Below are 12,282 nucleotides of genomic sequence, written 5' to 3' on the forward strand. Positions count from 1 at the left end.
CACACCAGGCTTCCCTGTGATGAGTATAAATGTTGAGACATCTGTAACAAACTGTAATGTATAAAATATTGTGGTTTCATATAGGTATTGCTAATAATACTGTTGTTTCCCAGTGTTAACTGAAATACTCAATTTCAGTTGTGGTTAAAAATAACTTTTTCTCTTCTCATCCACATTCACAGACCTTTTACTGGGAGTCTGTTGACCAAAGGTTAAGAACTTCAAGGCTAGTCCACAGTACCTAAGCACTGAACTTCTTCCTATCAACCTCAGCTGGCAGAATAGGCAGTTGTCCAGTACTCCATCAATGGGGTATGTGGTGGTATGGGGTATGCAGTTCAAGGAGGCATGGCCCCTTCTTTTATCTTAGTAACTATCCCACTGGAGCTTTAAAACCCCTGCTGATCCCTTTGTACATTTAAAGGGGCTATATGTGCTGTAAAGTACATAGAAAAGGTTAACTCAGTTATGTCTGAAAGGGCAGGCTATAGAATATCAAGAGGTCACAAAAGGAAATGCCTTCAGCAACTAGGCAGATAATGACACTACTGAACAGGTAATACATAAAGATGATAATTGCCAATTAAGTCTTAGTCTCACCACTTGGGGGAGTCCCATGACCAGATCTCTGGAGAATGGAGATAATCAACTCTATTTGATTAATCTTTATTTCCATCTGGGGATAAGAAACTAGGGTTGTCAGATCTTTTGATTTTTTAAGGGAAGCTAAAAAGTGGACTTTTTATGACAGTTTTTCTATTGTGGTCAGCTAATTTAAACTGTGTGGGCCAAATAAAATTCATCTGCAGTAACTGTGGGTTATTAATTTGTGAACCTCTGATTATTCCAGCAGCACCTTACAGGGGCTATGAACAAAAATAGGTCATCTCTAAATATACTTACAGATGATGGCAAAAAACTGCACATACGGATAACAACCTTAATGCATCCAAAGGCAAGGGCACTAAATGGTATAAAGGACCTCAATTGCAGGACAATACAAAGGTTTTTGTCCTCCTCCTGGTGCAAATCATGGAGCAAAGACCTTTCAGAATGTAGGGGAGGACACAAGCTTCAACTATGGTGGGAGTACCTAATCCATGACAAAAGGCCAAGTTCTCTTCAAAAGATTTTATTTCAAAATAAAGCAAAATTTCCACCCACATAATGTTTCCAAAGGGGAAAAAAGAAAAAAGACAAAAAAAAAAGTGTTTTGCCTTGTTCTACTCTTCAAAGAGAGCATGGCAGTGCAAATATCTCTAAAATGCCTCTGTTTAGTTCTCAGAAGCTAAGTCCAGTCATTGAAAATGCTTCTCCATTTTCAGCTGACGTGAGGCTTGTTAGGAAACCTCTGTAACAGTTTATTCAATTTCCTGGGGGGTAAACTCCCCAGCTGTCCCAGATCCTCCTGGATTGATCTCATTTTTCGGGCTGCCTGAAAACACAGAACAAAAATTAAAATGACAGCTCTGAAGTTGGCCCTGACCTAAACTAACAGTTCTCACACAACCCAAATTACACTAAGGTGTTAACCAGCCTAGAGATCTGTGTCATCTTCCCAGTTCCCTTTCATTCATGGGACTTGGGATCCACGAATGATTGTAAAATCTGAATTATACAATTTAGTATACAATTGCCAGCTGGCAATTTAGTCTGGAAACCAAACAACCTGTCCTTTACTGTCTCTAGTTTAAACAATAATGTCTATTTGAAAAGCAATTTAAATTTTAAGAAGTGGCTTTCCCATGCATGTCTTCGCTTGATAAAAAAAAATTCTGTAAAACGAATATTAATTATTAACCTCATTTTGCACCCGGTAAAGCTGAAAGCAATGAAACAAAACACTCAGCATCACAGCGATTTCAAAACAGTAACCTTTCCCACTCTGGCGTGACTCAAGTAGCTTCCAAAAATCTCCTCTCCCTTTCAGAATGAGAGAGACTTTCTTATCACCAAGCAAGAAAAGGAAGAACCGCTACTGAATGCCCCCTATTTTCCTCCCAAAAGGGCACCCCAGAAGCCTCCTGTCACCTCAGCCCTCGAAGCACAATCGAAGAAGTCGCGGATCTCTTTTTTGCACGCTTCGTCGCGGAATTCATTCTGCTTCCAGCAAGCCATCATTATTGACATCTCCGTGATACAGGTTGCCTCTGGAGGGGCAGAACGGAAGGATCCTCAGTCACAAAGAAACCCTTACTTTCCGACCCTCCCACCCAGTAGCCTTCGGCACTATTCCAGCTTCCGCTCCGGGGCCTCCAAGGCTCAGACGACTCACCGCCCTTCTCCCGGCGCCGTTCCCCGACATGGTTAGCTAAGATAAGGGGCTTATTGGGCTTCAGTATAGGTTTCCGCGGATTCCCAAGCCGTGCTAGCCGACCCCGGAGGCTTGGCGTCGCCATCGCGCTCGGAGCTCCCGGCAGGCTCTGCGGCGCCGTGCGTGACCCTGCGTGACCCCTACGAGCCCGATGAGGCTCGGCTGCAACCCACCCACCTCCCGCCCCAGGATGCTCTTCTTTCTTTTCTTGGCGGTGTCGCTTTGATTCCGGTTTCGGACCCTGGCTGGTGTAGACACGTGCAGGTGAGGAGGAGAATCTTTGGGGCTGTTTTGTGGGTCCACGCTGACTTTTGTGAGCTCTGGGCCCTGAAGTCTTGGGCAGTACTGGGCCAGGAACACCCAGGAAAGAGCGCAAGTTTCGGGTGGTAAAGTCTGCCTTAGAGAGTGGTTGACATGCAAGGACAGAGAGGATGGGAGCGGATCAAAATGTGAGACTTTAAGATGCTAACTAGGGAATGATTTAATTTTAATAAACCTTAAAGAATGTTGGTTTTGATTACCTTTAGAGCCACTTCGAAGCCGCGAAGAAAAATAGGTTCATCTATTTGAACACCTGCTGCGGCTTAAAGAATCGTTTTTGTAGGAGACAGGCCTACTAAAAGGCCTGACAAAAGAATTAAACAATCTTGCTGAGAGGAAATGATTCAGTATGTGACTCCTGAAGGAATCCAAGAAGGAACAGCAAACATCTTGAAAGCAGGATGGACGGCTGGGGATGGAAAGCCAGCAACAGACTGTTCCTGTCCTTGGTACCTGAGAGGCACATAAAGATTACCTGAGTCTCTGTCCTTGAGGCAGAAAAACAGGGATACAAAAATATTAAATGGTAACTGCACAGGATTATCACTGAAGGCCACCTGGCCTGCTATGCTCATGTAAACACGTACAAGCAAGTCTCAAAAAGTATAATAAGGCAGACTTGAGATCAGTTTGGGTGCCTTCACCTCGTGGGGGTGTTGGTCCCCTGATCCCCGCTGTAACTTCCTTGAGTATTTCTCATTCTTTTGCCATGGCGGCGCTTTGGGGAGCCTGTACTGTCGAGCTGGACTCGACAAGTGGCGCCCCAACAGAAACCTTAAAGGGAAACCAGCTTTCGAAGCTTCTCCTTAGGAGGCAAGGAACTCGGGGAATTCTGACCGAAGAGGTGGAAGTGGAAAGTACCTGGTGAGTACACCCCTTGGATAATTCAGTCAGGGTAACAATGGGGCATGGGTTGCCATTTCCTTTTCCAGAGGATCTTCCCGACCTAGGGATCGAACCCTGATCTCCCGCATTGTAGGCAGACACTTTACCGTCTGAGCCACAAGGGAAGCCCTAATCATACCGAGTATATGCAAGTCTTAAAAGACTGTTGAAAAAGCTCAGGCGTGCAAGTTTCTCATTCTGCTTTAAAAGACTTTCTTTCTGCTATTGGAAAACATTGCTATTGACTTGATCCCGATAGAGGGACTTTAAGGTATAAAGAATAGCAAGAAGTTAATACGTTGCCTACGCAGAGCTTATCATAGTGGGGGATGTATTCCTTTGTCTGGTCACTGGGGAATCTTATTAGCACTGCGCTAGGACCTTTACATTCAGAAGCCTCCGATTCTGAAAATTTTGTAGAGACAACACATGAACAGTCAGAGAATGAATCTCGCTTATATGAGAATAGTGATTCTGAAGGGGAAAAAGCACCTCTTGCGCCCCAAACGAAAAGAGCGAAAGAAAATAAACTCATATGGGAGTAATGATCACCTTCCCATGGTTCACGTGGCTCATCCTTCAGCACCTTTAATGGAGCCACCCCTCTTAGATCCGAGACTCCATGGGATGACGGCATTTTGAAACCTCGTCTGACAGTGCCCAACCATGTTTCTCCCTTTCAAAGGGTAATTAGGCACAACTACAAGGGGATGAAGATGCCCTAGCCCTCCCTGTGGTAGTTGCTCAGGTTTCCCCTGGTCCACAGGATCCACAAGGTGCTACTACTAATGATTATCATCCTCTTCCTTTTAAGACAGTCAAAGAGATAAAACAAGCATGTACACAATATGGTACTAACTCTTCATATACTATGGGTTTAATTCAAGGACTTTCACAAGCTGAAAGGCTGATCCCTTTTGACTGAGATATGGTTGCAAGAACTTGTTTTTCATCCTCTGAATTTTTACAATTTAAAACCTGGTGGCAAGATGAAACAAATCAACAAGCTCATTAAAAATGCTGCTTCAAATCCACCTATTAACATTTCCTTGCAACAGCTGATGGGGTCAGGAGGATATTTTGGAATACAGGCTCAGTTACAGTTTGATGATCAGGTCCTCTCCCAAGTACGATTTGTATGTTTAAGAGCTTGGGAAAAGCTTAATCCTCCTGGACATACTACTCCATCATTTACACAAGTTAGACAGTCTAATGGAGACCCTCATGTTGACTTGATAGCCAGACTTCGAAAACATTTAATGAACACGGTATCTCAGCCTACTCTAAGGGACATGCTTTTACAGTTGTTGGCTTATGACACTGCTAACTCTGAATGCCAAAAGGCTCTCCAACCTTTAAAAGCTTGGGGGTGGGGGGGGGGAAGCTCGGGGGAAAAAACGAAAAAAAAAGGAAGAAAAAAAAGCTCAGGGAAGCAACTTGGAAGATTATATAAAGCCGTGTCATGATATTGGATCAGAACCCTATAAGATGCAGTTATTGGCACAGGCCCTTTCAAAAGGAAAAAAGGACAATAAAATTAAATGTCATGGATGTTGAAAACTGGGACACATGAAAAAAGATTGTAAAATAAAAAATAATAATGATCAAAAAGGGGAAGCTAAAGTCCCTGGATTATGTTCTAAATGTCAAAAAGGCACTGGGCTAATGAATGCCATTCCAAATTTCATAACAACAGGACTCTTCTGTTGGGAAATGCCTTTCGGGGCTGAGCTGGGGGCTCCCAAAACAATCCGAGCTTATGGAATGCAGTCCCATTCATATATCCTACTCAAATATTAGAAAACAATCAATCTATGATTTACTCCCAGCAACCTCAGGCAGCGCAGCAATAGATACTCCTGCCCTAGATAATCAATTATTGATGCCATCTATGGGAATATGTAAAATTCCTATAGGAATATGGGGTCCACTTCCAAAAAATACCTTTGGACTTAGGATTGGTAGAAGTAGTCTAACTATAAAGGGCATTCATGTACAAATTGGAATCATTGAAGATTTTGAAGGGGAAATTAATGTTATGATGAGTGCTAATATTCCATATCAAAGAAATAAGGGAGACCGAATTACATAACTCCCTTCTCTTGCCTTACATAAAGATTAATAATTCCCCTAGAAAAAGAGAAGGAGGATTTGGAAGTACGGGAAAACAAGTATATTGGCAGACCTGTGTTACTGATGAGAGACCAAAACTAGATATAGAAATAATGGAAAAGAGATTTTCTGGGCTCATGGATACAGGAGCTGATGTTTCAATAATAGCTATAAAACATTGACCTCATTCCTGGCCATTAAAATCAGTTCCTACTGTTATAACAGGAATAGGGACTATGAATAATATCTCTCAAAGCTCTCAAACTATGCTCTGTAAAGGCCCAGAACAACAAACTGCCACTTTGCAACCTCTGGTTGCAGATATTCTGATCAATTTTGGGGGACGAGATTTATTAATGCAATGGGGAGCATATGTAACCATACCCACTATATCCCTAGAAGCTAAACAAATTATGTCCAGTATGGGATATAACCCTTTCCAAAATCCAAATTTATCCTAGCGGCCACTGCTTCAAAAAAGACTGCATTAAAACTGACTTGGTTTTCAGAAAAACACATTTAGATGGAGCAGTGGCCCTTAACCAGAAAAAATTGGAAGCATTATATGAGCTAATAGTAGAACATAAAGAACAAGGACATATAATTGAATGTACTAGCCCCTGGAACTCCCCAGTTTTTGTTATAAAAAAGAAATCAGGTAAATGGAGAATATTAACAGGCCTAAGGAAAGTTAATGCTATCATGGAACCCATGGGAGCGTTATAGCCAAGTATTCTCTTCCCATCTATGATCCTAAAAAATGACATCTTACAATAACAGACTTAAAAGATTGGTTTTTTTTTACTGTTTCTTTAGATTCTTCTGATGCTCCTAATTTTGCTTTTACTGTCTAGTGTTAATACTAGTCAGAGATATCAATGGACTGTCTTACCTCAAGGAATGATGAACAGTCCTCAGTTCAGTTCAGTTCAGTCGCTTTGCGACCCCGTGAATCGCAGCACGCCAGGCCTCCCTGTCCATCACCATCTCCCGGAGTTCACTCAGACTCACGTCCATCAAGTCGGTGATGCCATCCAGCCATCTCATCCTCTGTCGTCCCCTTCTCCTCCTGCCCCCAATCCCTCCCAGCATCAGAGTCTTTTCCAATGAGTCAACTCTTCGCATGAGGTGGCCAAAGTACTGGAGTTTCAGCTTTAGCATCATTCCTTCCAAAGAAATCCCAGGGCTGATCTCCTTCAGAATGGACTGGTTGGATCTCCTTGTAGTCCAAGGGACTCTCAAGAGTCTTCTCCAACACCACAGTTCAAAAGCATCAATTCTTCGGCACTCAGCCTTCTTCACAGTCCAACTCTCGCATCCATACATGACTACTGGAAAAACCATAGCCTTAACTAGATGGACCTTTGTTGGCAAAGTGATGTCTCTGCTTTTGAATATACTATCTAGGTTGGTCATAACTTTCCTTCCAAGGAGTAAGCGTCTTTTAATTTCATGGCTGCAGTCACCATCTGCAGTGATTTTGGAGCCCCCCAAAAATAAATTCTGACACTGTTTCCACTGTTTCCCCATCTATTTCCCATGAAGAGATGGGACCAGATGCCATGATCTTCGTTTTCTGAATGTTGAGCTTTAAGCCAACTTTTTTACTCTTGACTTTCACTTTCATCAAGAGGCCTTTTAGTTCCTCTTCACTTTCTGCCATAAGGGTGGTGTCATCTGCATATCTGAGGTTATTGATATTTCTCCCGGCAATCTTGATTCCAGCTTGTGCTTCTTCCAGCCCAGCATTTGTCATGATGTACTCTGCATAGAAGTTAAATAAGCAGGGTGACAATATACAGCCTTGATGTACTCCTTTTCCTATTTGGAACCAGTCTGTTGTTCCATGTCCAGTTCTAACTGTTGCTTCCTGACCTGCATATAGGTTTCTCAAGAGGCAGGTTAGGTGGTCTGGTATTCCCATCTCTTTCAGAATTTTCCACAGTTTATTGTGATCCACACAGTCAAAGGCTTTGGCATAGTCAATAAAGCAGAAATAGATGTTTTTCTGGAACTCTCTTGCTTTTTCGATGATCCAGAGGATGTTGGCAGTTTGATCTCTGGTTCCTCTGCCTTTTCTAAAACCAGCTTGAACATCTGGAAGTTCACGGTTCACGTATTGCTGAAGCCTGGCTTGGAGAATTTTGAGCATGACTTTACTAGCATGTGAGATGAGTGCAATAGTGCGGTAGTTTGAACATTCTTTGGCATTGCCTTTCTTTGGGATTGGAATGAAAACTGACCTTTTCCAGTCCTGTGGCCACTGCTGAGTTTTCCAAATTTGCTGGCATATTGAGTGCAGCACTTTCACAGCATCATCTTTCAGGATTTGAAATAGCTCAACTGGAGTTCCATCACCTCCACTAGCTTTGTTCGTAGTGATGCTTTCTAAGGCCGACTTGACTTCACATTCCAGGATGTCTGGCTCTAGGTGAGTGATCATACCATTGTGATTATCTTGGTCTTGAAGATCTTTTTTTGTACAGTTCTTCTGTGTATTCTTGCTACCTCTTCTTAATATCTTCTGCTTCTGAACAGTCCTACTTTATGTCAAATTCTTATTAATCAGCCTTTATCTATCATTAGACAAAAATATCCCCAAGCTTTTGTTATACATTATATGGATGATATTTTATTGGCTCATCCAGATAATCAGTTATTGCACCATATATTTTTAGACACTCAAAATATATTGAAAGAATTTGGCTTAATAATTGCCCCGGATAAAATACAGAAAATAATTATTTGGGATACATTCTTAATCGTCATACAGTATCCTCTCAAAAGATACAAATTAGAACTGATCACCTTAATACTCTGAACGACTTGCAAAAATTATTAGGAGATATTAGTTGGTTACTACCTACACTGGGTATCCCTAATTATGCTTTGACAAATTTATTTAATAAATTTTATTTAATACTCTAAAAGGAGATACAGATCTCAACAGTCCATGAACACTTACAGCTGAAGCCAATCGAGAATTACAAGAAATGAATCAAAGCATACAAGAAAAACAGTTATCTTGAATTGATATTCAACAACCTTTAACTGCTTTAATTATGCCTAAACCTCATTCCCCTACAGGAATAATATGGCAAAATGAATTTATCCGAATTTATAATTAGAATGGGTATTTTAACCCCGTAAACAAACAAAATTATTGACTACCTATGTAGACCTTATTAGTAAATTGAGTTTTAAATTGAGGACTCTTATTCGACAAGTTTCAGGATATGATCCCAAATATATAATAGTTCCTTTAGCTAAAGATCAGATAGAATGACTTTTTCCACAAAACGTGGAGTGGCAGATAGCATTATCTGATTTTATTGGTACAATTGATTGTCATTATCCATCTTCTAAATTAATTAATTTTCTTAACATGTTTTTACATTGCCTAGAATAACTAAAACAGAACCTGTCAAGTGTGCTCCTATCTTTTTTACAGATGCAAATATAGAATGTAAAGCTGGATATTATGGTCCAACCACCAAAATTTGGCAATCATCATATTCATCAATACAACAAGCTTAACTAGATGCCATAATTACTGTCCTATCAGACATTATAATACCCATTAATAGTATCTCAGATTCTCAATATGCTGTTAAGGTAACTTTCCAGATAGAAACTATTCATATTCCTGTCTTGGACTTTCCCATTCATCAGTTATTTTCGAAATTACAAGATATAGTTAGGAATTGACAATTTCCATTTCATATTACTCATATCTGCTCTCATTCTCAATTACCAGAACCTTTATCAGAAGGTAATGACCAGATTGATGTTAAATTAACTACATTCCTTACTCCCACTCAGTTTCATGATTTAACTTACATTAATGTCAGAGGATTACAACATTGATTTCAGTTACCCTGACAACAAGCTAAAAATATTGTTTTTCAATGCCCTACCTGTCAAACTTCTGCAATAGTGCCCCTGAGTCAGGAAGGCATAAATCCCTGTGGATTATATCCTAATGACTTATGGCAAACTGATGTTACTCATATGCCCTGTTTGGTAATTAAGGTTTAATACATGTTTCCATTGACACATATTCTGGAATGATTTTTGCTTCAATTAATAATGGAGAGTCAACTGCTCAATGTATCCCTCACTTACAACAAGCTTTTGCCTATATGGGCCTACCAAAAACTATAAAAACTGACAATGGGCCTTCTTATAAAAGTCATATCTTTCAAAAATTTTTAGCTGACTGGTCTATTAAACATATTACAGACATTCCTTATAATCCTCACGGACAAGCCATCATCAAACGTACCCACTGATTAAAACTTATACTACACAAACAAAAAGGGGGAGAACAGTATGGCTTGGGACCTATTTCCCCTAAGGATAAAATAGCTCTAGCTCTTTTTACTCTAAATTTTTTGGACATAAGGGGGCCATATGAGAAACCAGCAGCTGAGGTTCACTGGAACTTTTCACAACAGACTAAAGATACTTCCCTTAAAGTTTCTGCCTTATAGGAGGTTTGGCAAAAAATATTGTGGAAAGAGGACAGGGAACAGAAGCAGGGTATCATGGTTACATAAGGAAGAGGGTATGCTCTTATCTTAATAGAGGAAAATGAACAGCGATGGATCCTGAGGAGGAGAATCTGGTACTGGAAAGAAAAAAACATGATTTGATACAGACCCACCCTCCCGACCTCTGACGCATGCCATGCCGTACCTTACATTAGAACTTGGGCCTGCCAAGACCAAGCGAACGTGAACTGCTACAATACCCACTTGGGGTCAGATAAAGAAGTTATCACAGGAAGCTGAGAGCCTAGTTCATCATCATGGCCTTCCAAAAACATCTGCCAATCTGCTACTGGCTATGGTAACCCTTATCACAATGTCGGTAAGTGTTCAAGCTGATTCCAGTCATTATTGGGCATATATTCCCAATCCTCCTTTATTAAGACCCATTACATAGGAAGATTCAGTATCCCTATATTTGTCAGTGATTCAGCCTGGCTTTCCTGGTCCTTATGATCAAAGCCTGCCTTTAAAAAAGGAAGAAGAAGGATGATCTCTAAAAAAATTATACAGTAAGAACAGACAGCACATCCATTTGTATAGGATTTAGAGAATTCTGTTTAAAGACAGGATTCCAGGGATGGCTTTCTATTGTAGAAAAGCCTGGAGAGAATAAGAACACTTTTTTCTTATTAACAGCACTTACCTTTAAAGAAAGAGAAAATTCCACCATACATTATAGTCCTCCTAATCTTCCAGGCTATGCTTTAAGAATAGGACGTGGTATGGATGGAGGACTGGATCCAGTGGAAAAATGGTAGACGGTCTGAAGGCCATCTGTTTCTAAATACTCCTGAGGGACAGACTATAGATTGGGGCCCTAGAGGAACCCCTAAGATTAAAGGAACAAATATCTCTAGTCCATGGATATATCATGATGACACGCTTCGTACATACGGAAATGCATCTTTGATATGGCAAGGAGAGGGATTTGCTCCCCCCATTCCTCAACTTATCCATCACCCAGTACATAATGAGATTTGGAAGATACCTATGGCTTTAAAAACCCTTAAGGCTTGCAGTGGCCGTTATACTGAATATATCTTAAACGATCCTAAGGCAACTTTTTATTTTACTAAAAATTCTACTCATACTATTCAGGCCTGTGTAAGATTACCTTTTGTATTTGTGTTAGGGCCAGCGATATAGAACATCTCTACTGGTCTTATAAGTTGTATAAATTGTTCTTTTTATACTTGTTTAAACAATACCATTCCTTTCAGTGAATCTTAGCAAAGTATTTATGTTTTAAAAACTCAGACAGGTATTTGGATACCAGTGGATTTACAAAGAGGCTGGCAAGAAAGCCCTACTCTTTATTCCATAGAAGAAATTATAAAAGCAACTTTTAAAAGAACAAAAAGATTTATTGGTATGATAATAGCAGCTATTCTGGGAATTATAGCAATAACCGCCACTACTGCAGTGGCCAGAATAGCTTTGCATCAGTCTGTTCAAACTGTTCATTTTGTACAAGAATGGCATAAGGATGCAGACGTTGTTTGGCCCACTCAACAAAAAATAGATGAAAAATTGGCTTCACAAGTGGCTGACTTACAACATTCTGTTATTAGATCAATTGGTAAGTCTACAAAAACAAGACTAAAGTGTGACTGGAATTACACATCATTCTGTGTGACTGCACATAAATATAATCAATCAACTTTTAACTGGTATAAGGTTAAACGACATTTACTAAATCAAGGAAATATTACATTAGATATACAAGAGTTACAACGTGACATTCTAGACATGTTTAATAAAAAATGATGTGATTACTGGCTCTTCTTTGCTTAATGCTCTAGCTGATGGACTGTCTTCCTTAAATCCTCTCAAATAAAATCCTATGGTTATAGACTTATAATTAGTTGCAGTGTTCTATTAATCATTCTGCTTTGTCTCTGTATAGTCTGGAGAAGAACAAGAAAGCAGCAGCAGCAACAGTTAGCCTTCTTGACTATATTCAGTTATCTACAGAAACAAAAAGGGGGAGATGGAGGAGACAGGCCTACTAAAAGGCCTGACCAAAGAGTTACACAATCTTGCTGAGAGGACATGACTCAGTATGTGACTCGTGAAGGAATCCAGGTAGGAACAGCA

The 12,282-nt window shown here is 40.2% G+C and overlaps 1 protein-coding gene and 1 long non-coding RNA gene across 2 annotated transcripts; one reads left to right on the top strand and one right to left on the bottom strand.

Moving 5' to 3' along the window:
• Nucleotides 1–1,232: 1,232 nt before the first annotated feature.
• Nucleotides 1,233–2,436, bottom strand: CHCHD1 (coiled-coil-helix-coiled-coil-helix domain containing 1). The gene is made up of 3 exons (XM_040242491.1): nt 2,276–2,436; nt 2,032–2,150; nt 1,233–1,435 (listed from the first exon to the last, which is right to left on the bottom strand). The coding sequence occupies exons 1-3, from the start codon at nt 2,397–2,399 to the stop codon at nt 1,322–1,324; spliced, it is 357 nt and encodes a 118-aa protein (XP_040098425.1). The 5' UTR covers nt 2,400–2,436; the 3' UTR covers nt 1,233–1,321.
• A 26-nt stretch (nt 2,437–2,462) lies between these two features.
• On the top strand, nt 2,463–12,275 carry LOC120865309. Its single transcript, XR_005721364.1, has 3 exons — nt 2,463–2,578; nt 2,844–3,499; nt 10,220–12,275. It is a non-coding gene; the product is annotated as an uncharacterized LOC120865309 (long non-coding RNA).
• Nucleotides 12,276–12,282: the final 7 nt, after the last annotated feature.

The sequence above is a fragment of the Oryx dammah genome, unplaced genomic scaffold (genome assembly GCF_014754425.2).
Source record: "Oryx dammah isolate SB20612 unplaced genomic scaffold, SCBI_Odam_1.1 HiC_scaffold_6, whole genome shotgun sequence".
Taxonomy (NCBI): Eukaryota; Metazoa; Chordata; class Mammalia; order Artiodactyla; family Bovidae; genus Oryx; species Oryx dammah.

Excerpts from the sequence above, each read along its gene's own strand:
- CHCHD1 (XM_040242491.1), bottom strand. The coding sequence starts at position 2,399 with ATGGCGACGCCAAGCCTCCGGGGTCGGCTAGCACGGCTTGGGAATCCG. Across the intron at positions 2,151-2,275 it reads ACGGCGCCGGGAGAAGGGCG|AGGCAACCTGTATCACGGAG; the intron begins GTGAGTCGTCTG and ends CTGCCCCTCCAG. Across the intron at positions 1,436-2,031 it reads ATTGTGCTTCGAGGGCTGAG|GCAGCCCGAAAAATGAGATC; the intron begins GTGACAGGAGGC and ends CTGTGTTTTCAG.